We start from the raw sequence: 24,727 nt of genomic DNA, 5'->3' as shown, positions 1-24,727 counted from the left end.
CAACCCCCAAGTTGCTTGTCCTCAGGTGATGCTGGCAATATCAAGGATGAGAGGCTTGGCGTTGGATATATCATCAGATTATCACCATCTTTTCCTTTCGTTTTCGTTTTTTTGGTTTTCGTCATTAGTTGATTGTATGTATCATCTTACCATTACGCTTTCCTCGAGTCAATCTATTGTTTGTTTGTTTTTGCGTGTTTCTCATTATTCACTTTGGGGACAATCTTTCTCTTCCAATTTTCTTTCATTATTCATTATATGCCGCTAGCCTCCTTAACTACTACTACTACTTACGACTTGCAACCACCACCACCTCCACACTGTGCTTTCATATAACACTGACGATCATTAACGACTATGGTCGCCATGACCCCCCTTCCCAAGTAAACGACTTTTTTCTATTCGTCACTTGAGGCGCTCGCATGGAGCTAGTCATATCCATCGCGCTGGATATTGGATTATAGAGCCGACCTCCCAGCAGTCTACACAATTAGATGTGAATTTGAACATGATCAGAAAAAAAACCGTGGGGGGACTGACCTCGATGGGGAGCAACATCGTCAGGATAGCTGCCACCAAGAACAAAGTGGCCGATACGAACACGGGACCGTTCGCTGCGTTGGCAGAAACAGTCCCCGTCGCTGGCGTCGTCGCGATTTTGATGAGAGGGGCGATGAACCCGCCGATTCTGTTGAGAGCGGAGCAGAGGGCGTCGCCCGTGCCGCGATGAGGAGCGGGGAATACCTCGGGCGTGTACGCATACAGCACGCCGTACATCTTCATGAGCACCCACGAGCAGTCAGTAACTCGACAATCAGGAAAAAAGAGACAGTGTCCCAGCTTACCGCGTTTCTACGAGAAAAAGGGGCATGAACGACCGAATCGTTAGTGGATTTAATGACTTGATGGACTTACTGCGTGAGCGACGAAGCGCACGAAAAGCCAAGCACCGCATCCGTCGTCTTACTCGTCGTGAACAAGAACAAAAATACGCCCGTCAACATCGTCGACACCGCCAACGACAGCTTCCTCCCCCCGATCGTGAACCCGCCGCCACCGCTGCTGCTCCTTGGCTTCCTCGTCCAGTCCACCACCGCACACGCGATGAAGGAACCGGGCACGCCGAGCACGGAGATGATGGTGTAGTTGCGGTAGGTTTCGTAGGTGTCGGAGGAGCCGTCGGAGGAGCCTTGGGCGGCGAGGTAGAGGGGGAGGTAGGCGTTGAATAGGGGGTACGCTAGGCCGATTAGGCTGTTGATTGGGTAAGGCTGGTGTCAGCAAATAGATAGCATAGGTGTATGATATGCGTACCCCCAAATTATGATTATAAGAGTGGTATTGACACCTAGACGTTTGCTCGAAAATAGAGGTCGGATGTGAGACCTAGATGAGGTTCGTCTCAGACATTTTCTCGTCAAAGAATGGCCTTGGTAGGACGTACAGAGACAAGCCAGAAAACACGTTCCGGATGGTGGTCTGTAACTTTTCAGTCGTTTTAGTATTAGCCACAGGATATTCTCCAGAAATAGCTTGCAGATCTTCCAACTTCAGAGTAATAGTCTTCCCGTTCCGTCGAGCGATATGCGCAAGGACCTATAAAAATGATGACATCCATATGAGTCTCTAGTTGACAGAGAATTGCAATACACACCTTGATGGCTTCTTCGTCACGTCCTTGGGCGACGAGATATTTTGAAGATTCTTGCATGTCGAATATAAAGAATCGACAAACGAACATGAGGAGAGTCAAAGAACCCCTGTACATAAATATCTTATGAGATGGCACGCGACAATCGAATATCTTAAGCAACTTACAACATATAGCTACAAAACTGTCAGAGAGAGTTAGTGAAAGACGGGGGGCCAGAGAACGTACAGAGTGTATCGCCAGCCCATGTTCTCAGATTTGGGGCATTGGCCGGCAGGTATGGAGGAATCGCAAGAAAATTTAGCAATGAAACCCCATGCAATAACAGAGGAAACAAGCTGCCCAAGGGCCCACCAGACAGAGAGTAGGGTAAGCGTCCACTGTATCGAGAAATATGAATATCACGTGTGATGGCAGTGTGATAGACGAAAGGGTACCTGGTGAGATTGTGGTATGTGCTCGAGATAAAGAGCGCCTAGATAAGACTGAGAGAAGGAGATGGAAGAGATGCCTTGTATACATACCGTCGACAGGTAAGCTGGTCGTAAGAGATAAGAGTTCAGTAATTCGTCACGGTGATGTTCGCATGGACGCACTTTCCACCGACACCAAAGCCCATGAAGGCGACTAGGCAAGAAAAGCCAATAAAATTAGGGGCACCGCCAGCTGCGAGACCGAATACTCCAGCGATAAAGAGCGTGATCTGGAAAATAGAGCCTGAGAGATAGATTGCAAATATAAAGGTGTGATGGACATACGTTGAAAGACAATTTTCTGCCGATGACATCTGCCATGATGCCCCAGAGGGTTGCACCGACGATGAGGCCAGCAAACTCAGCGAGGACGGCATATTCGACTTCCTTTGGATTAAATTCTTGTTGTATCTGTGGAAGGACGACAGCGAGACCCTGTAACCACAGATCTGGAGAAGGGATGAGATATTGGAGACAAGGCAGAAAGTAGGAGGAGGACTCACTGTCTGCTAGCCAACCGAGACCGGTCAATACAAATAGTTGCTTTTGGTATATGCCAAAGCCGATCCTGCAGTGGGGTTGGATATGATGGTGAGAGTCGAGAACACCACGGGACTCACTCTTCCTGGAAACAGCGGTTGACTTTGGGGGGTGTCAATGTGGGGATGGTAAAATAAGAGCGGCAGACTGACTGAGACCACACTTGAGTTCGTATTCTCTGCCGACGCCCTCTGCCTGAACTTCCTGGGAGATGTCGTCAGCAAGCTCGAGTTGTTTCTCATGGATTGGAGCATCTTTAGGACTGGACATGATTGGAGAGATAGGGAGAAGGAAGGGGAAAGGGGGGTGCTAAATAAGAAGAAAAAGACAAGATACTATAACGGACTGAAAATCAAGGGGACTCCACCTGGTGTTGATGGGAACCTGTACGTTCCAACGTTTACTGATAGACGCGATGGCACATGGTCAAAACGGGTTCCACTTATTTGCCGCGCATGTCGGAATGTCTTGGGTAGTCCTCAATCACAGAAATCGTCGACTCTGTACATATACTCGGCCAACATCGGCATCTCCCGCTTAACCAAACCTCTCAGGTCCGATGGCGACCATGACATCATTCCATCATCCGGGGTCATTGAAACCAAATCTAGGGTTGCATGACACATGTGAACATCCCATACGTCATCGGAACTACCCACTCTCAGATCTCAGATCTCGGACATCCTGGCACTCGCACCCGCACTCACACCCTCCTCAGCCACACTCACACAGAAAGCAAATTGACGTGCCTGTATTTTGAGGGTCACTGGCATGCTTGTCAACCACAATTTACGGCACCAGTCCTGCCACACCGTATCTATATATTACCACTCAACCCTCCACCCGACAGCACTCTCAACTCAGCCTCCACCGCACATCACTGTTCGACGTCGCATACTTTTCTTAATTTCCACACAGAATGCATCAGATTATCAGCGGCTTCCTTATTAATCTTCACCTTGCTGACATGCGTCCACCAACGCGAAAAATAAAGAGCCATAAAAACTAGGTCCCTTAATCCCTAAGCCTGTCTGTTTCAGCACAGAAGGGTATTTATATCAGACGAAACGCTCAAACTTGCGTCCAAATCAACTCGATCATTGATTAGCTCCTTTGGCAGCATCGCTGCAGTCCCTGCCCACTAACTATGGTCAAACTACCTGGACCCCCCGCACTGACATTTCACAACACGTAAGACCCATCACAATACCCCATCTTCGTTCTCTCCACGAAAAACAGTCGCATGTTTCGCGGCCGTGATAGACGGAGCGACAGCCTGAGGAAGCCTATGTCCTCGGGAAACCTCGTAGCCAAAACGTGAACTTATCAGGCCGCCATCGTCCAAAACCTGAAACCTGAGCCTAAACACCGACTGGCACCCGCACGATTCACTGCCATCTTCGACTCACCTTGCGCTCGTACGACGTTAAAAACATTCATTTGCGAGAACATGGCTGCACATGAACGTTGACGGGGCTTTTAGCGACCATACTCAAACATGCGCATCAGCCACGACGCTGAACTCGCCCATTCATTGCGAGGGCTTAGACCGGACGTCTGCTCGTTCGAGAGTTCAAGAACGTTCAAGTTGGATGAGTCCGAGTCGCGTCGGGGGTTTCCAGCGAACACAATATCCCATTAAAAAAATCACAGTGAAGTGAAAGGTCCCAGGGCCCTTCGGAACAACTAACCGGGCACCGTGCGTCGCTTCATTAGACAAAAGGTTTTGAGACCCCGCGATTCACATACATAATTTACCCTGCAAATTGACGTTCACTGTGTGTACATGTACATACAGTGTCTGTGTTGTGTGCGACCACCACACCGCAACCATTCCATGAAATTGACATATATACCACAACACAATAGAAAGCTCGTACAAAAATGACTTTTCAAAGACCAGCAAAGTAACGACCCCCCCCCTTCAAGTTATAACATAAATAACAACCCATTCATCCCAAGTATATCATACAACAACAACACAAACAACAGCCCCCCCCAAAAAAAAAAAACGCAAAAGCTCCAACACGTCCCACCCCCTCACGCTCATCCCCTCTTCAGCGCCGTCGTTCTTTTCAAGAATTCCAACTGCGCCTTCAGCGATACATCGTAGGACTCGTTCCCCGGAAGCATCTCAAAATGGCCTAAAGTTCAACGTTCAGCGCCATCAACAGCAGCACCATTTTTTTTTTTGTCTGTTTTTTTTTTGAAAACATTTTATATAATCAGCATTGAACCATATCAGAGTCGCACGCACAAAAAGGGACCACACAGAGAGCATCATGCTTACCTCCAGACACCACCACCACCTCGCCCGCCGGCATCGTCTCAGCCATGGAGAGCATATCGGGGAAAGAGCAGACGTTGTCTCTCTCTGCAGCGATGACGAGAGCCGGACGCGAGATAGAAGCCGCGGTGTCGTACGGCCTGCAAAAAACGGGCTCCAAGAAACTGGACGCGGAAACCTGGAGAAACCATGAATTAATAAAACAATAAAAAGGGAGATAAGGGTGGGCCGGGAGCTGGGATTATCCACTGATGTGTGTTTTTTTTTGGGGTGTTTGCTTACTTGATTGATATGATCGCTGAGGAAGGGAGAAGGAAGGAGGATGGGATGAGCTTCTAGTCCGTATCTTTAGAACAAGATAATCGCTGCCACTTACCCTGGTGACAGAATGATGCTCTGGAATCCCTCATACGCACCTGGTGCGTTCAAAAAGCCGATTTTCCCCGGACGTGCATAAGCCGGAACGTACAATGGAGACAAATTCAACACTCGTCTGATAGAATCAACAAACACCAAAACCATCATCTGGACATACCACCAACACAACGATAGTTCCAAATGAGGCCGAGTATGCGGTGCACACACAATTATGGAGGACACGTCAAACTGTTTCTGTTTTTCGGTTTCAGATAGGGAAATTGTTTTGGGAGTGGGTGATGAGGTCAAAAGATGCGAGCCCAAGACATGGGAAATGTTACCTCTGCGGCAAGTGTCAAACAGTGAGCCCCTGAAGGCGTATCAGTGAAAAACCACATGAACACCCAAAATAGTACCACAAACCGGCTGCACTAAAACCCCACAGGACAATAGGACGCCGGTTGAACTCGTGACTTGTCTTGCAGTAGGTGACGACGCTCGTATAGTCCTCCACTTGTTCCTTACTAGAAACACAATGACGAGGTGTACCATCTTTAGAGAAAATTGGGGAGGATCTAGGTCGTCAGCAAGCGTCACTTTTCACAGTACCGATAATCGAGTCTGACCGGAATTTCCCCATCGACGATAGTCAAACACAATGCATGCATATCCGGCAGCAGCAAATACTTTTGCAAAAGGTTCGAGCTGCATGGCTTTGGTGCACGATAACCCATGACCCCTACGAGTCCAAGCCCTAGTCAGAATCCTCGCGTACACATCATTCAGGGGATAGCATGCATACATGATGATCACGGGTGACGCATTCGATCCGTCGGATGGTAAGTAGCACCATGCGCTCAAGTTCCAACCTAGCGTGGCAGACGGTATGTGCGCGTCGACCCTCCGATAACACGTTGGAGTCTTCATCGCGGCGTAGTCCATCTGTGACAGCTGGAAAATAAGGGAAAGAGGGTGAATAAGTTAGAATCGGAGGCCTCTGTCAGTTGGGTTTAAATGCACGGCGAATTGGCAAATGACAACATAGATCAGCATGCGTGTCGGAAAGTCCCCAAGTTGCCCGCGTCATGCGAGTTTGGTGTGTATAGATGGACCGGCTATTCACGCGCAATGAATGGTCGAGGATGAGATAGAAGTGTATACGGACCTTTTTGTCGGTGTATAATGGTAACCGGCTTCCCAATCTCGAGCGGTGCAAGGAAAAATGCTTCATCATTTTATATCAAATTCATACACGATTACATCTGCGTGGAAAGTAAGGTTAGATCTTAGCAGTCTTTGAACCAGTGGCGCAGCGCCAAGATAGACAGACTATGTTCCAATCTCAACACCAACTATAGTTGCACGTCTGCTCTGCCATATCAATCGGCAACTTGACGGATCACATACTTCTCCCAGTTCGGGACCGCGAAAGTCTCTGTCTTTACGTCCGTTCCTTCCGCCTTTCTTTTCGCTTTGGCCCGGTTACCACACGGTGATCGTGATGAGGCAAGTTCTACCGTTGTTGGCAGCAAGACAATTTTGATTTTTCGGTCATCTCCCTTCGTACGCGAAAAGGGCGGTTGTTTGAACTTCGATTTTGGCACTCGCAAATGGCTGTAATTTGATAGGGCAAGCGGACGTAGAGAGGCGTTATTTAAAGACGAAGAGGTGGCGTAGGAAGATGATGACGCAGACACTGTTGGTTCAGGGGGTATGAGGGACCACAACTCCGCATTTGCCTCAGTATTGCAGGGCTGCAGCTTCAACACTGCACGTAGATCTGAGACATTTGTGAGTAAAAGGTAATGAAGGTTGACTGCTTGAACAATACCTTTCGTGGCTTCTTCAGTATTTCCCATCATCTTTCTTGCTTTGGCACGTCGATAATACCCTTTACCACTACGGTGTTGACCTAAGGCTCTTGTACATGCTATTTCGGCCTCCATCCAACTGAATAGGAATAAGATTATGTCTCCAGCTCAATTGATATCATAAAACGTACTTGTTAAGTTTTAATTGCGCAGCTGCAATGTTCAGCTGATAGTGAGGCATCTCAGGTTCCATATCATGCGCAACCTCGTAATGCTTGACGGCACGATTGTAATCACCTTGCCGAAAGGCGGCATTACCCTGTTGGTCCTTTAATTATTTGAATGCAAAACATGATATTATGGACTTGCCAGCTCTTTCTCCTTTTCAGCAGCGAAATAACGCCATTCCATCATCTCTCCTATAGTCATTTCGGAATTCGAGCAGGCATCTTCTTCATCTGAATCACTTGAACCGAAATCCAGATCCATCTCCCATATGTCCTCTTCTTCCTCTGTTTCCCATCCGTAAATACCGCTCCCTGGTGGATGTAAATTTTACGGTGAAAACAATCATAGACGTGACATGCCTCGACCATCCCACTCTCTCTGTTTGCCTGGTCTTATGCCACTGCTCTCTTCATCTTCTCTTACAGTCTTCTCACAAACTTCTCCAAGATGATCAGTTGAACAGCCACAATCACACCACTTAGCTGTCAACTTCTCTCGCAAAACCATTCCGTACCCGCGGACATCAAATTCTCGTGCTACACGCCATAATGTCTGGCATAGCCTTTCATAGCCTAGTCGTACTTTGAGGCGCCAATTATCGTCCCAATCAGACGCACCATGGGATTTTGAAGTCACTTGATCTCCATACTTTAGCTGGCATGCTTCTTCAAGTGCATCCAGGCCTTCTGTGAGAGGCCCGAGATGAGGGGGTTTTGAAAAGGTAGGGGTGGGCATCGACTCAAGCTGATCGAGATGAGCTTTCAGGGCAGGGTAATGTGGTAATAGGCGCAATGAATGAAGGCCACGTCTTTGACAGACATGTACATTATTGGACAGTGCCTACTCACAAGGGTCAGCAAAAGAGAAACAAAATGAGATGGTATCGTACAAAATCTCGTAGCGCGGTATAAGACCACAAAACGCTCTTGGTTGCCACGCGTTCACCAGCCTGCCTCATGTCCATGCTGATAGCCAAACGGAAGAAATCCTTGATTTCCTCGCAATCGGCGTTGTAAGCGACCCACCCTGGGCCGCCTATACTTATGCAGCGCATGGCAAGTGTAGGAAGATGAACGAGAGCAACGCTGAAGAGGTGCGTCGAGAAAAGACGCGCGATGTCATGTTCGTAGCGTTTGAGAAAAATGCGAGCAATGGCACGCTCGAGCTGCGATACAGCTGCCATCGCTTGGGTGATAGAACGATCGACATGGGAAGAAATGGATTGACGTTGATGGCCATCTCTTGCTCCATGGCCGTTGTTGGTAGTCTTCTTCATGAGACCAGACGCAGACCTTTTCTTGACGTGGGAGTACTTGAGAGGCATATTGGATGAGGGTTCAGGAGCAGAACAGGTGTTTTAAAGACACAGCAGGCACTGCACGGTAATGAGGGTATGTTGATATGATACGAGGCTGTCGAGGGCACAGGACAAAGTAAAGCGCTTGATGGGTTACCTGAAATGAGGGAGTAGCGTGCGCTGCAACAATGTACAGCTGATGAGCCTGGCAATAGCACTGTGAGAATGCTAAGGATAACCCTTGAAACGTGAATACATTGTTAGTGACCAAGGCTCGGATGGCCCGCGCGATGAGCTAACCTTCGTCGTCGTCGTGTAAGACAGCGTCCGTCACGGTCGGGTATCGCCCGCAGCGATGTTTGCTTATCTTTGCACAACCTGTAAAAATTACGTAAAATACACCAATTTGGCAATCACAGCAGTTAAAAGACTCGGACACTCTGCAATTGGATGCAAAAAACTTGGCGTGTTTTGCATTTTGCAAATACAAGGATAGAGTAGCGTACATATCCAATGGTAAGAAAGAAACATATTAATGGCGCGCAGCGGCCTGGTGGTAATATCAACACTAGTAGTACTATGAAATGGTTTTGCCTTGACCAGGTCAAGGCAAAATATAGAAATAGAAAGTCTAGCGAATATGGATCGTCTCAAACTAATGATACTCGTCGGTAAAGTAAATACGTGACAAAAATCTTATCAAAAACATGGCTAGGAATCATCGCAGAAATACAACTATGACATACACAAAGGAGAAAATGAAAATCAGAGGATGGTTCATTACACGTCGCGAGAAATTTGGAAACCGGGTCCGTTTTGTAGCCAATCAACATGAAATTGGCGCCAGTCGTCATCACCATTCAGATTCAACACTTCGATGCCACCCTCATCTTCTTGTGGGTCCAAGGATGGACTAGATTCTTCGAGCATCCATGCAGCATCAAATCTCTCCCATGTGTCGACAGGTCGATACTGGATAGAGGACCTCCGCGATGGGAGGGGCATCGTTTGGATGGAGATAGGCCGTTCGCGAAGGGGAAGAGGGTGGTAAAGGCCGTCGGGCGCCGGAGAAGTCGAAGATAGAGACAGGAACGACTCCCCTTTTGGAGATGAGGTGGAGTCACTCAGACTCACAAAGAAAGACCTGGAGCCAGGTGATGATGAGAATGGGTCAATGGATTCGAGATTCGGTGGAGAATTTCGTGGGCTGATTGTTTTTATCAGCGCCCCAAGTCGAAAGTATAGTGGAGAAACATAGCGTACACATAATTTTTCACGTCATAAGAGGAAAAGACATTCCCTCCCGCCACCCAAAGTTGTTCAGCAAGGTCTTTCGTCCCGCGTATGAACATTGACGAAGGTCTTGGACGCAAGGCCTTTTCAGATCGCGGGGCATGAGAGATAACTTCAGGCGTATTGCACGGCGAACTCTTCACTGAAGAGTCACTTCGTTTCAAAAATCGTGAGGAAAACGAAATCACGGATGAGCGTCTAGATGGTTTCTCTGGGGAAGACGAGAGAATGCTGGAGTTGCGCCTGGCGCGAGGACGTAATGAGATTGCTCGGAGACCGGAATGAAATAGATTTGAGTACTCTATGCCAGAGGACCAGTCTCTAGATTTTAACCAGGACATGTCTCACCAGATGAGTTGATGAGTGGTATCTTCGGTTTAGCCGGGGTAAGCTATATGTACCTGTATTTCAAGTTCAGATATCATAAGATCACACTGATTTGTACTACAATGCTTCTCGCCTCTGGGAGCTTTAGTGGGAAAAACAAAGATAGAAACTGATGATAACGAACCGGTGCAAGATCCTTCGGTGCAAAGGCGCGCGTACCAAATAAAGAAGGAACTGCCAGTGATTCAGGTTGTGGCAATCCAGATGACTGTATAGAGCTCTGACGATTTGATACGAGCCCTCTCGGGCTGATAGAACCAAGACATGTGCGAGAAAAGAGAAAGCGTGACAACCTGTTCGCCCGAGCAGCGCGCTATCAGTGCGCCAGGGATGACCCAAAGATCATTTCAAGAACAGATCAAGCACTGATTGCTGTCATAGACCCGACGGTGCAGCACCTGACTGTGGTGGTTTATCTCAAGAGTCATCTGTCCTACCTTCCTATGTGCGCTACGCTTCTGCGGGAAACCAGCGTTTCCTTTTGGTGTGGCTTTGCGGTCTGCCAGAAGCAGAGTCACCGCGGTGTTACTTCAGCCCGTCGGGTCGGGAGTTGCCCCTCGGGTCACTCCCGAATTGGGTAGCTGTCCACATCTATATCCATGTCATATGTAATGGGCTAAATTTTCCAAGTGAGACTCAGTGCAGGAATCATGCATGAATCATGATATAGCATCCACCGTTTTCTCTCCGAGGACAATAAAGACGAAGCTTAAAACCTGAAATCATCTTAGCGCGTTCATCGATATGGCGATGAAACTGAAACAAACGTAATAACGAACAGCAAAGCAGCGGAACCTCAGCTTCAGTGGTTATCAACAAGTCTGCACAGACGTTACGCAACCGGTAGTTTTTGATTGTATGCTTTCATAATGGAATCCGATGTGTGTGCATCATGATGACCCAGAGGCAGTATCAGCAATATTATTTCTTTTCCACTCACACGCCAAAGAGTGAGTCATGGCTGTCACTTCGCTGTTTGGGTAGGCAATCAGCGCAAAGTCCACGGGCTTTTCTTAGACTGCTGTGTGTATTTCGTAACTGTGGCGGAGAATTCGTGACTAGAATGATGATGGGACACTTGGGGGGAAACGAAAGTCAACACAGGAGATCCGGGGGGTGACTTACAGGAGAAAGAACGCAAGCCCGACAGGGATGCAGCTGGACCAAAAGACAGTGATGCGAGGGAATAACTAAACCACAGTCTACACAGAGAGATAACAGGCGCGGGAAGTGAAACACCGGACACTCCGAATCAGCTGATGATCCCCGTGATGAAGATCCTGCCAGGGAAGATGCGCAACCAGATGTTCAGCCCACGAGGCCTAACCAAAAGAGAAGAGGGGTGGAGCAAAAGTAGTACTGGATTAAAGAGCTATACATACAAATCAGTCATGGCTAAGCAAATCAAACGGACGTTCATAATGCGGCGCACTTCTACACTTGTGAGAACACGGTTACAGGAGAGAGTACTATCATGAATTCGCCCGTCGGGCCTCCTGACTTTGGACTTTTGCTTGAGCAAGCATGTCTTTTTGCTGCTCGGCAAGGATTCGACGTTTGTTGAAGTACTCGATCTGGTGGTGTAAGTTCATCAGACTGATTGTCCATGATAAGAGTGATAGAAGATAAGATATATACCCAGCTCTTGGCACAATTTTCTTCGTACAGAGTGTTTTCTTTTGCACATGCTTTACCCTCTTCGCCAGCCTTGAGCACTCCGACACGGTCTAGACATTCAAAATACGCATCCCTGGTTTCCCAACACTTTTGCCTGTTTTCCCTGGATACAGGAGTGGCTTGTTCAGACTTGGATCCACCAAACCAGCCCATTGCGACGGATGGAAAGAGATACTGCAGGCTGAGACTCCCGGTTCGGACTTGGCCGGGAAGTGGGCTTACCTCACTTGCCTGCACGTGGCACTTCGCACGGTTGGCCCTATGGTGACGCGCCTACTGAATCGTGTAAAGCGCGCGGTTGAGGATCGTGGCCAGTACTAGTGTCAACGGCAACAGAGACAACTTAGTCTATACAGCGATAGCATGCTTCAGTGTCTCCAGTAAACTGGCATTATGTCTTCCCCGTTGCTTCATGCCACCACGCCTGTGCATTCGCATCCACTTTCCCCTGAAGAGTTTCCCTCCCGTGGTCGAAAAACGCGTGGTAACCAGGATGCAGAAGATGCAAGGCCATCCGCGAATTACTTTACGTTGAAGGCACAGCTAGAAAAACTTTCAGAACCAGACAGCAAGGAAAGCCATGCTAATTGGGACGGCAGTGTTAGAGGTTACAGTAAGACCAACAGAAAGAGCTCCATAGACGGGCGCTCAGCAGAACGCAAGCAGTCCTCCAGCTCTTTGTCTGTGCTCTGGGATAGACCTGCACCTCGACATACTCCTTTCTTTGTGGTTGGCCAGGCTTACGATACACATTTCCTTGCACCTCCCAATGCTAATCACAGACCTGATGTCACTCGCAATGATTCTGGTCCGCCACCACCTTCATCTTCGGTCGCCGCACAAGTACTTGCCACAAAATGGCACGAGTACTCAGACGAAGCCATTCAATCAGCAATATCTAGACTAAGCATTACCGAATCGCCTTCTGATGTCCATAATCACCCATACCATTCAGCATTGCGCGTACTATCCTCTGCTTTGCATAACCTCACCCACGCCAGGTTAGAGCTTGAGGAAGATAGAAGATTACTACAGGAAAAAGAAGATGCGCGAAAAAAGCGAGCAGAGGAACTCCTCAAAGAACTTCATGCCTCTGAGCGAGATGTTGCAAGACGTGTAATACAATCTATTTTCACAGACGACGACGAACGCCAACACAAAGTGCAACGTCAGGAAAGCATGGCGGTACGTTCCTTATATAAACATGAATTATTATGGACTCACGTTCCACAGTCAATACAGTCATCTTTAACGGAAGCTATTGCAGATCAGGTCACATTATCTCCCAATGTTAAAGTTGGCATTGCCACCCTACCCGTCCTTCCTGCCTCGTCGCATGCCAACGAATCCGCCATTCTTGATGATTCACACATTGCCATCAATCACATCGAGGAAACTGTTCCATCCAGTTCTGACGTCACTGATTCAGCATTCTTCACATCGGAGGCGCCAGCTCCTAATATTCATGATGTTGATGCTCCCTCAGCAGTGCCTCATAAAAACGATAAACCGTCTATTGGGGACTGGATGGGAACATGGTGGGGCAGAGGTAAATACAAACCTGGTCGTGCACCGTCTGTACAACCAGTGAAGGAAGACACGGAGATTTCTGGAAAAGATAGTTCTCGAGGATCGTCTCCCACTCCAGAGAGCGATACAGTTGCCACACTGCCCTCTGAGTCAACAAGTCGTACCGCCCGCAAAAAGGCTGGAAGAAGTGTCTTCGGAACGCTTGGTATATCTGTACTGAACCCGACTACTTCCAACACTGCGAGACATAAGCGTCATGCTAAATCAGTCACGGACGTATCAATCCTGATGCCTCCTCCAGAGGAGCCGAGCGCATTTTCGGCCAGTTCTTCTCCCGTCTTCAGTACATTATCGTCTGCTCCAATTGCTCCTCAATTAACTACAACCTCAGAAAGTCCCGAGCACGTTTCTGAAGCATCGATCTTGTCCTCTTCCGTGGTAGGGGATAAATCTCTTCAAGGTGCATCTTTGCGGGCGATAGCTCATGCCACTCGTGTTATGACGTCTGATCCTGGCAGTATCCTGGTTGACCACGGGCAGGATATCAGTCCATTGATCGCGAAGCTAGCTCTTGAACTTGTCCAGAATGCTCGGGACGACGGCGTAAATTATCGCGAGCGGCCAAAAGAGAGAAAGGACAGCAAGTTGGGTCACCGGGTAGAGAGCTCGGAACAACCAGGTCGTCGAGCTACTTTGAGCCCCACTGAAGGGTCTGATGCCACGACATCTCTCAGCCGCACTCTAGTGGCCCAAGGCGATGTTATGCGGAAGACAAAATCCCGGACAGCGGCAATCATGGCCTCTCCTTTCAGTTCACCCATGTTCGGATCTTTCATGCAACAGCAGCAAAGGAAGCAGCCGAACAATACTGATTCCACTGTGAAGAATTCTGCCATCCGCGATTCTCCTTCGTCTAATGCACGAATAAACAACAGTCCTGTTCCACCGGCACCTCCTGCCAACAAGCCTGGTTCGGTGCCACTGGAGTCTATAATTCCTGCTACTGCTCAACCTCCGACACAATATCTCTCACGGACTTACACAGCTCTCACGGCTCCCGATTTCCACTTCAGCATACCTCTACCTAATGCTGCATCACGATTCAACGTTCAATATGGGGATGAGAATCAACAGCCTCTTACTGATCGCTACGGGTTTATCTATGATGTTTCTCAGTACGACGTGCTTTTACTCCTACGGGCGAAGGACTGTGGCAACACTGCACCCGCATGCCTAACAGGTGTCAAAATCGCTGATCGCAAAGAAAGTAATAGTTGGTCGGACGAAGACGACGATGGTCAGAAGAATGTCATACACATAGTCAAAGAAACATGTGATTGTGACGGCAAGGATGCCCCTGCAGTTACCGTTGGAAGATCACCATCATCTGTTTCACCACCAACCTCCGACAGTGTTACATCAGGTCGAAGATCTCGCGGAGTTTCTCCATCATCTTCGCGAAGTCGGACCCGCTCTTCAACGATCACATCATCCGCACCGCCTCCGACGTCCGGACGGGCAGCTTCCAGTACTTCAGTACTGGCTGTAACGTCAAGCACACCTCGTCATGCGTGTGCAAACCTAATTCGTCGCTTTCTCGATGATTTGACTAAGATACATGACCAGCGACAGAGTGCACAGCGGAAGGAGTGGGACACATTTGTTAGGCGACGAAGTAAAGTAAAGACGTCGAAGGCATCCACGGCCGTCGCGTCATCCTCAGCTGGAGGTGGTGCTGCTGCGCTCCTTGGATTGGGTACTGCTGTCGAAGATGAAGAGTTAGCGCATACAGAAGGACTTATCGGATTTGCGCAGCTTGGACTTTCGTCCAATAGGGATGAACGCAAAGAATTTGATAGATTGGTTAGAAGTGGTATTCCTCTGGTTTATCGATCCAAGGTCTGGCTTGAGTGTAGTGGTGGTTTGGACATGAGAGAACCAGGGATATTTAGGGATTTACTTGCTCAGGCCAGCATTCAAGAACATGTTCCCATGGAGATTGAGAAAGACGTCGGAAGAACGATGCCTCTCAACATATTCTTTGGAGGCGATGGCGCTGGCGTCGACAAGCTTCGAAGAGTATTGACAGCATATAGTCGGTGAGATCTTATCGTTGCTGTGATAGACAGCAGTGGGATTAACATGTTGTACTTCAGCCGTAACCCGTCCGTCGGATATTGTCAAGGGATGAACTTGGTGACCTCCACTCTTTTACTCGTTCACGCTGACGAGGAAGAGGCGTTCTGGGTGCTTTGTGCCATCGTTGAGCGGATATTGCCCGAAGACTTTTTCTCCCCATCCCTTCTTCCTTCTCGCGCATGCCCTCTGGTTCTACTTGACTTTGTCCAAGAATTCACTCCAAAGCTATACGGACACCTGACAAATATTGGTGTTGATCTTCCTGCAATATGTTTTTCATGGTTCCTTTCGTTATTCACGGATTGCCTTCCTGTGGAGGTGAGATCTTGAAATTCCTGGATCTAAACCTTAACTAATCCGATGCTGTAGACCCTCTTTAGAGTTTGGGACGTTTTTCTAGTTGATGGTCTAGATGTTCTCTTCCGCGTTGCACTAGGTATTCTGCGCAGCAACGAACAAGAGCTGTTGAAATGCGAATCTATACCTGCTGTATACGTTGCTCTGGAGAACCTGCCAACGCGGATGTGGCAAGCCGACAAGCTTTTGCAGGTCAGTTCATCCCGTTCCATGGCAGCTTCCTTAATTGACGGTCACCGCTACAGCTCGAGGCTGAACTCCGACCTTATGTCTCGCACGCTGATCTCGTGAAGAAGCGGGAAGCTCATGTTGCTGCACTGAAGCAACTCATGTCTTAATTCAGAATCATTTAATATCTCCCGAACTTGGTTTTTCATAATTCCCTTTACCTTAGCCTGTTATCGGGGTTACAGCATTAGATTGGTAAACTACATCTGGCATAATCGTGGCACATGGACACAATTGGTGGGCGTTTTAGTATATAGAAGCATGTATCAGACTACGCGGAAAGCTACGCATTGAAATTTCTACAGAAGTACATGTATGCGCAGAGGTCCGAAGTCCGACATGAAACTGGAAGAGAGCCATGAGCATAGTTTCTCCTCTGCGCCACCTATCACGATTTCCTGAAACCTGCTTTCATCCATCATAAATTTTTGTGTGTATTCCTCGCACTTGTTTGAAATCCATGGCCGAACAACACCTGCCCACGATAGACAACGAAAATCCATTTTATTGTCCAACGGTCTCTCCTACGGCCTACTTGGCGACATTGCGGCGGTCGCTGCAGTCTAATACCTTTTCGCTCTTTCAAGAAAATTCTCTCTTCGCTTGGAAACTGAATCTCACCTCCACAAAACAGCATCAAGTTGCCTCATTTCCTTACGTTTGCGCAAGTACGCCCGCCAGGTCTTCCGTCTCTGGCAGTCCGTCGTCTCGTTCTCCTTGGGTACAATCTCGAAAACATGCATCGAAATATCAAAGCGCACTAGTTGTTTCTCAACGCCACAGAATGTCTTTCAATAACCAACTTGCCATGCGTCCACCAAAGCGAACGAGGTCGTCGTCAGCTATAGGTGACCATCCTAGGCCTTTCAAACGCACAAAATCTTCAGAAGACGATCAGAATATCTCGTTCGAAGCCTCTGAAAGAAAACGTCTATTTGCTTCTTCTTTAAGTTACGACGACGAATCCTTTGATTTTATGATGCCCGAGAAACAGCAGGGACCTGGCTTGACTGGATCTACGTCCGACCCCATTGCGGAAATCAAACTTCAGCTCAGAGATCTCAAAGGTGTCACACCTTTCTTATTATTCGTATATTTTTATTTGGTTTGGAACTATGTCATGCCCCACCTTTAGGAGAACTTAATCACTGACTGTATGCGGATGCAGAAACTGTTTACGGCCCATTCATCGGCGAAGACATTCCTGAACAGATACCATTTCTCACTGCTCGTTTGTATTCTCAAATCGGTATAGACATCCTCCAGAAGTTACATTCCATGAAGAATTTGACACATCAGAAAATCGCAAATGTGCTTGCAAGCAATGGTAGGCATCTCAGCCACAATGTAAAATGTTGTAGTGACGTGTTTCCAGGGTATCTTAGTGAACGTGTCTTAAATGTACTGAGAGCGTCAACCGTATATTGTCTCGATTTATCCTCTTCGATGAATAACGAAGGCGGACTTAATCTCTCAGGACAAGACGTGTTACGAGGTAACTCGCTCTTAATATCTAGGTTATCAACTTTGATCGGTCCACCCAGTGTTAGACCAGCCTCATAGCTTTCGATTCCTGTCCGAGTTGTGTCTTAGCGGCACCTCCTTGCGGGATTCCGATCTTGTTCACATTCAACGTCTGTCAAATTTGCGAAAGCTTCTTCTGGAAAGCACTGGCATAGGAAACGAAGCGTTTGTACATCTCTGGTTTAAACTCTTCTGCACATGACACTGGCTATTTCCCTCCTCAGGATATTCTTGCTTACAGGTCTAAAACAAACGCTCACGCATCTTTACCTTGCATTCAATCCAAAAATCAATAACGATGCGATTCCTGTTCTTGAAATCTTTCTTAGCTTATCATTCTTGTCTCTTTTCGACACTGGGATTGACATGTCCGGTTTGCGGCGCTTGGCTCTTGTAATATGCAAGGATAATCGTGTCGTTGACATCGAAATACCCGTTTGCTGCGAAGAGTACATCGACAGTGCGCCGAAGCTACATGGTCCCTTTCTCTTTTGTGCTCTAATGAAACCTTCTTGCTCAGATCTTCAATCCAAATATATGATCAACCCTCGCGCTCCTTTGATTGTCGACTCGTCCGTCTGCGCACAGCTGTCTGAAGCGGCCTTAGCTAGGAACCTGGCGGCCCACGCCAAATTCAACACAGCCATAGTTGCTTCCGGTACCAAAATAGAAATGATAGAAAGACTTGTGAAAATTCTGGAGACGCGCGAAATGGATCTGGTAGTTCGAGATATGCTTTGGGGCGATCAGGATGGCATCCCTTGATGCTGGGAGATTCGAGGGGTCAAACGTGAAAATAACATGTGCTATTTGTTTGATGGTCTTTCAGAATCGCTGTGTATTGATCAGATGGTGGCAAGCCAATCAAATGTAGAGCAATCTGGATATCGTTTGACCCTTTTAAGTACGAACGGCTTTGATGGCAGCACTTCAAGAACGGTAATAGAGATGATGTCCGGCGCTGCGGTATAATAGAAGCCGAGCTATAATCGCATTAGCAGAATTCGAATGTGGCACGACACTCCAGCAATACTGACACTCATATACTTTCCCTTTTCCAATAAAACCGTCGACTTTGGACATATATCGCTCGTTTGACATGGGCAATCGTAACCAACACGTTATAACGTCCAAGAGAGCGTTGCGGGAGAAAGCGTTGTCTTCCGCAAGTCCGTACGTGTCAGAGCAACATGACTTATACTTGAATGCGAATGGTATGTTATACAATTGTTGCTGGGATTCAATGCGTTGATTGAGCAATTGTGGACGTCTAGCCACTGACATAGTTGATCGCATTGCAAAGGGCGAGTGGACTGCATCCAAAGTATTGGAGGCGTATATCGCACGTGCAGCGGTTGCGCAAGCAGCAACTAACTGTCTTACGGAGGGTGAGTAAACATTCAGTGTGTGTGGCAAGATAAACCAATTTTCGTTCGCCAGTGCTATTTGAAGAAGCCAGGAAAGAAGCTTGGGCAATAGACAAGGAGTTTGCAACAACGGGGCTATTACGCGGCCCACTACACGGTGTTCCAGTCAGCTTCAAGGATCAATGTATGTCACAGGCTTTTGATTCGTACAGCCCCTTGATAGTTGTATGACTTTGTAGACAGTATCACTGGGTACGACTCAACCATTGGATTTACGCAGTGGGCGAATAAACCTCGTGAAAAAGATGCATTTGTTCGTCTTCTGCTTCGTGTACAAATGACACGCTAACTGGTTTTCCCGTAGTTAGTGTCGCGGTTTCGTGCAGCCGGTGCCATCATTATTGTAAAAACAAACGTCCCTCAGACAATGTTTGCTTTTGAATGCTGTAATCCGCTTTGGGGTTGCACTACTAACCCTTGGAACAATAATTATACCTGTGGAGGTAGCTCTGGGGGAGGTAAGTTATAGTCGGAATCCGCAATGGTGATTTCTTATTTTGTCACAGAGGCTGCATTATTGGCATTGGGTGGCTCCGCTCTTGGTATAGGTTCAGATATTGGCGGTAGTCTCCGTATACCCGCGTCATATTGTGGGATCTATTCTTTCAAACCTGTCTATGAGCGCGTCAGCGGATATGGATGTGTAGGCGAGCAGTTGACTATTACTACTGACGCGTTTTCGAATTTACCCATCATTTTCTTCAGGCCCCAACCCAGGATATGAAGCAGTTCGAACGAGCTTTGGCCCTATGGCTCGGTAGGATATAATGTCTACAGTTTTGTTCCGACGAGTCCAATTGACATCTATTACGCGATATAGTTCTGTGCAAGACTGCGAGCTATTTTGTCGGACAATCTTCGGACAGCAAGACCCCTCCAACCAAACTGCTCCACTGCCATACCGTGAAGTGTTGTTACCCACCAAGCTGCGTTTTGGATATTATACATATGGTTAGTGTCGCAGTAACTCCTGGCTGCGGTGACTGAAAAAATATATTTCAGATGGGGTAGTCAGAGCATCCCCTGCAAACAAGCGGGCTGTGCTGGAAACTGTGGATGCATTGAGGAAACAAGGTCACGAATGCATAGAGTTCAGAACTTCATTGCGTACGCCCCATGTCCGTATCTGCGCTCTTTCATTCTAATTAACCATTTTACAGCTCTTGAAGTCATGAAGGTATTTGTAGGTTTGGCGACTGCTGATGGATATGAAAGGATATTGTCCCATTTAGGTCCTGATCCAAAGGTTGGTAGATTCTTCCTGATCAAAGATTACATCTGCATGTAAACTGATCTCCTATCCAGGAAAGCAGCATGTTCCTATCGACCATAGGACCGAAACTTCCTGGTCAGTACCCTAAAAATCATACACCACCGTTGTGACTGATTTTTTTCAAAGGTTTTGTACGAAACTTCGTATCCTGGGCTGCGGAAACTTTCTTGAATGATTCCATGTTTGCAAGCGTTTTGCGACTCGCTCGGAAGAAAACGGTCGGGGAATATATCGAGTTGGCTGATAAAAGGAATAAACTTATAGCTGCTTGGAACAACGAGGTAAATCGTCGCCAAAACGGTAGTGTGCTGCTTAACAAGCCTTGGACCAGATTTGGGAGGAGTATAATTTCGACGGCATTATAGCACCTGTGCAAGCTTTGCCAACTCTACCTCACGGGTATGTATCTCGGAGTTTTATATATCATTCTGTCTCGCTGATGAAATTTTTAGTGGTTGTGCATACCTATCACCGATCGCTTGTGCTACAATTTTGTACAACATTGTCGATAGCCCTGTGGGTACTATTCCGGTTACAAGAGTAGACCCTGCCAAAGATGGGTTAACAGAGGAGTGGACCCCTGGTGCTGGGGGAGGCTCGCCAATCCTCGAGTCCAGGATGTACAAAGGCACCGAAGCGATATACAATCCAGGAGCTATGAAAGGGATTCCCGTAGGTGTACAGATTGTAGGAAAGAGATGGGAGGACGAGAAGGTCATTGCGATGATGCATGTTGTTGATGCTGCTCTGGGTCCTAGAGATTTTGGACCTGGTAGCTGGAGGGCCCGGTGAAGATCTTGAATATTATTTCTGGTATGTACGCCATCATAACGTTAACATGTAATTCTCAGGCAATGTGCATTGTGAGGTGGCATCTTTACTTTTGCAGCTAGATTTAGCTCTCGTTGGTGAGGAGTTCAAAGATATAAGGTCACAGATCGGCAACATTGCTCCACAAGCACCACTAGCACAATAAAAAAGCGCTTACAGCGCATACTCATCCCAATAACGCCAGGAAGGTCATGACATTTCACTCAGCGCACATTGAGTACCCAAAGGTGCCTTTTTACACACAACTATTCTTAGCAGTGACATTATTGCATAGTGACAACGCTGGCTAACTTTTTGTACAGATTAGCAACTCTTTAACCCTTGGTGCTGAAGACAACTCGCAGTACCTATTTCTCTCTTTGCACTAGAAATCCTACTATCGCCTCGAACACTGTGCCAACATGTCGAAATTTAGAATAGGTGAAATAGCATGAAGCCAGCGGCCTACCTGAATCAAGAGTGCGAAAACTGCAACTTGTAGGGTTGGTCGTTGTACTGAATGTTACACTTCTCCGGTTGAAGATAACCTCCGACCAGTCCCCCAGACTGGCAACTGTTCAGGATGGTCTGAAGATACCCCCCACAGTTTACTCCGGAGTAGAGTTCTGCACCAGGATATCCGCACACATCTATTTTGCAAGTACCTACTGTGACCAACGAGGTGCAGTACGAGCCGACATTGTTGGATTGGTGGCAAGGTCCCGAGAGTTTTTCAATAGCAGCCTGGCAGTCGCTGACTTTAGGACTGGCTTGCGACGTTTGACAAACCGCGGGAGTGTTGTCGGGCGACGAGCAAACTGCAAGCGTGGACGTTGCTTGTAAGATGGCGACAGCGACGAAAAGGAGGTTGAATTGGAACATGTCGGATTGCTAAATAAAGTTGACGTAAGTAATCTTCTTTCTCGCAGGGGGATGTTTCTCACTTTTGTAGCTCAGGATTTGTTTGATATTTCTCTTTGTCGATTAACGAAGGTATTTATACAAAATTCTGTCTAATCCAATATACTCCAGTGGCAGTCATTCAAACCACTAACGAGATTCCTTTGCCAAGTCACGACCCCACTCCACTAGCATCACATTTGAACCGACGCAAACCTATGCTATGGAGCATCCGCAGTTTTGTTTTAATTTCTTTTGACAGCATTAACGCGCCCATCAGGTGTTTAATCCATCCCATGACATTCAGGTTTCCGTTTGCATCTCACCTCTACTCGGCTTCCAACCATTGAGTATTCTGGCCAAGACATTTGCCGTACGTACTATCAGTCGTCGCGACGTACTGAGCCTTTATCAAGGAGACAACCAGTTTATACACGTGTATACAGACATCCATCTATCACAGCGTGACCACAGCTCCTGGTCCACGGGCATTATACGACGGTGATCAATGAGCCCGCATTTAGAAGTGTGATATTCATCCCTCCATTTACCATTACGTTAGTAAGATGTAACGTGCTCGAAGGTCGCACTCAAAGAGTAGACATGCGAATTACTAGTAGCAACGAAAGCAAGGTATGTTCCGAACAAATGCTTCATACAGACTAGTAAACACTAAATACAAACTAGCATTCTCAATCAAAACTAACGTCATTGATGCGCGCAAAGTCATTTCCGACACAGCAATTCAATCTCCAGATATCAATGCTAACTTGAATTCACGATGCTGTGCTTGGACACGGACGTTGAATCGTCTGACCATTCAAAACATTTGCAATCTAACAAAAGCGTTGAGGGCTCGTCCTCTGTCGTATATAGTCCCCTTATTTCTCGCTCGACACGGAATCACTAGGGCGGCATTATCTGGATTTACAGTATACCAACTTCTCTGAAATCGGAATGTTTATTGAGTAAGCCAGTCATGCCTTTCTGGTAACTTTTTGTGTCAGAGCTTAATCACTTCCATTCCCTTGTATGATAGTTTATTAGAATGAATCCACTAAATAACTAAATAGCTCACCCTGTTCAGGGTCTCAAGAAATGCGATTTGTACCTGTAAGCTAAAGGTAACATGCATTGCGCCACCGTAGTTCAATGTAGCTCCCACTAATGTACCAGTCTGATTGACAGGTGTCCACTCCGTCCTGCAGGGTCGCATCTTCCTATCCCCAAACATCTATCTTATGATGTAACCTGCGTTTAACAGAAGGTCTGCTGGTCGTTGGTCTGACTGTCTGCAAATGCGCCTGATAATAATCTTTGAATGGCGTCTTGGTAGTCGCTGGGTTTGGTGCCGTTGTTTTAAAAACAAGTTCAAGTACGTTTGTGTTAGGCATATAAAAAAGGTCATTAGTATGAATATTGTTCAAGTGATTAGTTTAGGAAGAGTGTATATAATTTGAACATAAATGATGTTGGCTTTGAATTGTGGTTCCATATAAATTTTCAAGTAAGCGACAACCTCCCATTCCTGATCCTGAGGTTAGACTCGGACTCGCTGCACTGGTGTGACTATTCTCTAAACACGTCACCTCCCTCGAGCTCATAATAGGAGCTTTCTGGCACAGTCCCCGGCCGCCACACATACGAATCTATGCAGAACCATGCACGAATGATGGTAGTGTGTGGAAATAAAATGATTGATATGGGAATCTAGATGCTCTCCAACGAAGGCTGAGCACCCCTGATATTATCACAACATGCTGTATCCTCTTTAGCTGTCAATGAGCTGCAGTCGAGATGTAACCGCTACGCGCTATAATGGAACCAACGGAGCCTCCAGCAGCGACATCAATGCTCTGATCCAATGCTTTGATAGGGAAACTGATAGCAATTGATGTGAGTGACAGTATGAAGATAGTAAGGCCGGTAAATAAAGATAAAGCAACTTACATTGTACTAACTTTGATCTTTGTTGCACTGTTTGGGGTTGCGAAGAAGCACAAATAATGTAGGTTTACAGACAAATCTGGATCAGTGAGCCTCCAGAAAGAGAAATGGATTGTATAAGTACCAGGCTTGCAGCATCTACTACATCCGGTTTCTGATTTGATGGGTTGGCTATTTTACGTTCAAAAACAACTGTGATAACATATCTGCTTTAGGAAGCGAATGAAGTCTGGGGAAAGGAAACTGACTGCGCCGCTATGGGTTTCGGGCCTCAGGAATTTGGCCAACGGGCAAAATATAAACGGAATGGCAGCGAAGCCTTCCCAGTGCAAAGAAGAAACTGTGGAAATGTCTACCCTGTTTCAGGTTCAAAACTTATCATTCGTAACTGCTATGGTGCAACGAGGCTTGGAGTATCTTGACAGAAAACTGAGAAATGATAGACGGGTCATCCTTCCAAATGCGCCTCCAATAAGGTCGACAGTAAAGAGCCTTCAGTTCACTCTGGTAACCATATTTGCAGACGAAGAAGGAAATATCAAATCAGTCCTGAATTGGGAGTTTGCAGGTGTCGATGTGAGTTTACTTTCTGCC

At 47.1% G+C, this 24,727-nt stretch overlaps 11 protein-coding genes across 11 annotated transcripts; 4 read left to right on the top strand and 7 right to left on the bottom strand.

Annotated features, from left to right (window-relative positions):
* Window positions 1-458: 458 nt before the first annotated feature.
* On the bottom strand, window positions 459-2,931 carry SERLADRAFT_438573 (uncharacterized protein; the record flags this gene model as incomplete). The annotated part of the gene is made up of 16 exons (XM_007318936.1): window positions 459-482; window positions 541-777; window positions 846-852; window positions 916-1,251; window positions 1,312-1,383; window positions 1,442-1,593; window positions 1,652-1,757; window positions 1,816-1,824; window positions 1,877-2,028; window positions 2,086-2,123; window positions 2,173-2,186; window positions 2,245-2,351; window positions 2,407-2,570; window positions 2,625-2,689; window positions 2,742-2,763; window positions 2,814-2,931. 16 exons carry the CDS (start codon window positions 2,929-2,931, stop codon window positions 459-461), a joined length of 1,623 nt encoding a protein of 540 aa, XP_007318998.1.
* An 815-nt stretch (window positions 2,932-3,746) lies between these two features.
* SERLADRAFT_469009 (uncharacterized protein) lies at window positions 3,747-4,585 on the bottom strand (the record flags this gene model as incomplete). The annotated part of the gene is made up of 2 exons (XM_007318935.1): window positions 3,747-4,009; window positions 4,071-4,585. The coding sequence occupies 2 exons, from the start codon at window positions 4,095-4,097 to the stop codon at window positions 3,863-3,865; spliced, it is 174 nt and encodes a 57-aa protein (XP_007318997.1).
* Window positions 4,586-5,489: 904 nt separating this feature from the next.
* Window positions 5,490-6,245, bottom strand: SERLADRAFT_469007 (uncharacterized protein; the record flags this gene model as incomplete). The annotated part of the gene is made up of 4 exons (XM_007318934.1): window positions 5,490-5,675; window positions 5,729-5,857; window positions 5,932-6,044; window positions 6,108-6,245. The coding sequence occupies 4 exons, from the start codon at window positions 6,230-6,232 to the stop codon at window positions 5,611-5,613; spliced, it is 432 nt and encodes a 143-aa protein (XP_007318996.1).
* A 267-nt stretch (window positions 6,246-6,512) lies between these two features.
* SERLADRAFT_469006 (uncharacterized protein) lies at window positions 6,513-8,973 on the bottom strand (the record flags this gene model as incomplete). The annotated part of the gene is made up of 6 exons (XM_007318933.1): window positions 6,513-7,085; window positions 7,137-7,255; window positions 7,308-7,435; window positions 7,486-7,655; window positions 7,704-8,184; window positions 8,234-8,973. 6 exons carry the CDS (start codon window positions 8,666-8,668, stop codon window positions 6,685-6,687), a joined length of 1,734 nt encoding a protein of 577 aa, XP_007318995.1.
* Window positions 8,974-9,094: 121 nt separating this feature from the next.
* On the bottom strand, window positions 9,095-10,840 carry SERLADRAFT_449690 (uncharacterized protein; the record flags this gene model as incomplete). The annotated part of the gene is made up of 3 exons (XM_007318932.1): window positions 9,095-9,848; window positions 9,905-10,396; window positions 10,446-10,840. The coding sequence occupies 2 exons, from the start codon at window positions 10,273-10,275 to the stop codon at window positions 9,422-9,424; spliced, it is 798 nt and encodes a 265-aa protein (XP_007318994.1).
* Window positions 10,841-11,480: 640 nt separating this feature from the next.
* On the bottom strand, window positions 11,481-12,190 carry SERLADRAFT_468999 (uncharacterized protein; the record flags this gene model as incomplete). Its single annotated transcript, XM_007318931.1, has 3 exons — window positions 11,481-11,693; window positions 11,754-11,895; window positions 11,960-12,190. The coding sequence occupies 2 exons, from the start codon at window positions 12,149-12,151 to the stop codon at window positions 11,794-11,796; spliced, it is 294 nt and encodes a 97-aa protein (XP_007318993.1).
* Window positions 12,191-12,391: 201 nt separating this feature from the next.
* SERLADRAFT_356366 (uncharacterized protein) lies at window positions 12,392-16,392 on the top strand (the record flags this gene model as incomplete). The annotated part of the gene is made up of 6 exons (XM_007318930.1): window positions 12,392-12,678; window positions 12,781-13,183; window positions 13,241-15,627; window positions 15,685-15,985; window positions 16,037-16,216; window positions 16,270-16,392. 6 exons carry the CDS (start codon window positions 12,392-12,394, stop codon window positions 16,360-16,362), a joined length of 3,651 nt encoding a protein of 1,216 aa, XP_007318992.1.
* A 320-nt stretch (window positions 16,393-16,712) lies between these two features.
* On the top strand, window positions 16,713-18,541 carry SERLADRAFT_438567 (uncharacterized protein; the record flags this gene model as incomplete). The annotated part of the gene is made up of 6 exons (XM_007318929.1): window positions 16,713-17,319; window positions 17,421-17,579; window positions 17,628-17,747; window positions 17,797-17,941; window positions 18,001-18,236; window positions 18,297-18,541. 6 exons carry the CDS (start codon window positions 16,713-16,715, stop codon window positions 18,539-18,541), a joined length of 1,512 nt encoding a protein of 503 aa, XP_007318991.1.
* A 334-nt stretch (window positions 18,542-18,875) lies between these two features.
* Window positions 18,876-21,268, top strand: SERLADRAFT_370184 (uncharacterized protein; the record flags this gene model as incomplete). Its single annotated transcript, XM_007318928.1, has 14 exons — window positions 18,876-18,990; window positions 19,051-19,164; window positions 19,217-19,327; window positions 19,383-19,472; window positions 19,530-19,661; window positions 19,710-19,850; window positions 19,909-19,960; window positions 20,024-20,154; window positions 20,206-20,310; window positions 20,364-20,449; window positions 20,509-20,551; window positions 20,603-20,757; window positions 20,808-20,875; window positions 20,929-21,268. The coding sequence occupies 14 exons, from the start codon at window positions 18,876-18,878 to the stop codon at window positions 21,266-21,268; spliced, it is 1,683 nt and encodes a 560-aa protein (XP_007318990.1).
* A 492-nt stretch (window positions 21,269-21,760) lies between these two features.
* SERLADRAFT_438565 (uncharacterized protein) lies at window positions 21,761-22,168 on the bottom strand (the record flags this gene model as incomplete). Its single annotated transcript, XM_007318927.1, has 1 exon — window positions 21,761-22,168. One exon carries the CDS (start codon window positions 22,166-22,168, stop codon window positions 21,761-21,763), a length of 408 nt encoding a protein of 135 aa, XP_007318989.1.
* Window positions 22,169-24,417: 2,249 nt separating this feature from the next.
* On the top strand, window positions 24,418-24,706 carry SERLADRAFT_468990 (uncharacterized protein; the record flags this gene model as incomplete). Its single annotated transcript, XM_007318926.1, is given in 2 exon segments — window positions 24,418-24,458; window positions 24,471-24,706. Coding segments are annotated over 2 exon segments (255 nt in total), but the record flags the coding sequence as incomplete, so codon positions are not given.
* Window positions 24,707-24,727: the final 21 nt, after the last annotated feature.

Source organism: Serpula lacrymans (genome assembly GCF_000218685.1).
Source record: "Serpula lacrymans var. lacrymans S7.9 unplaced genomic scaffold SERLAscaffold_7, whole genome shotgun sequence".
Taxonomy (NCBI): domain Eukaryota; kingdom Fungi; phylum Basidiomycota; class Agaricomycetes; order Boletales; family Serpulaceae; genus Serpula; species Serpula lacrymans.
Note: the sequence above shows the minus strand (reverse complement) of the source record. Positions and strands in the feature narration are given on the sequence as shown.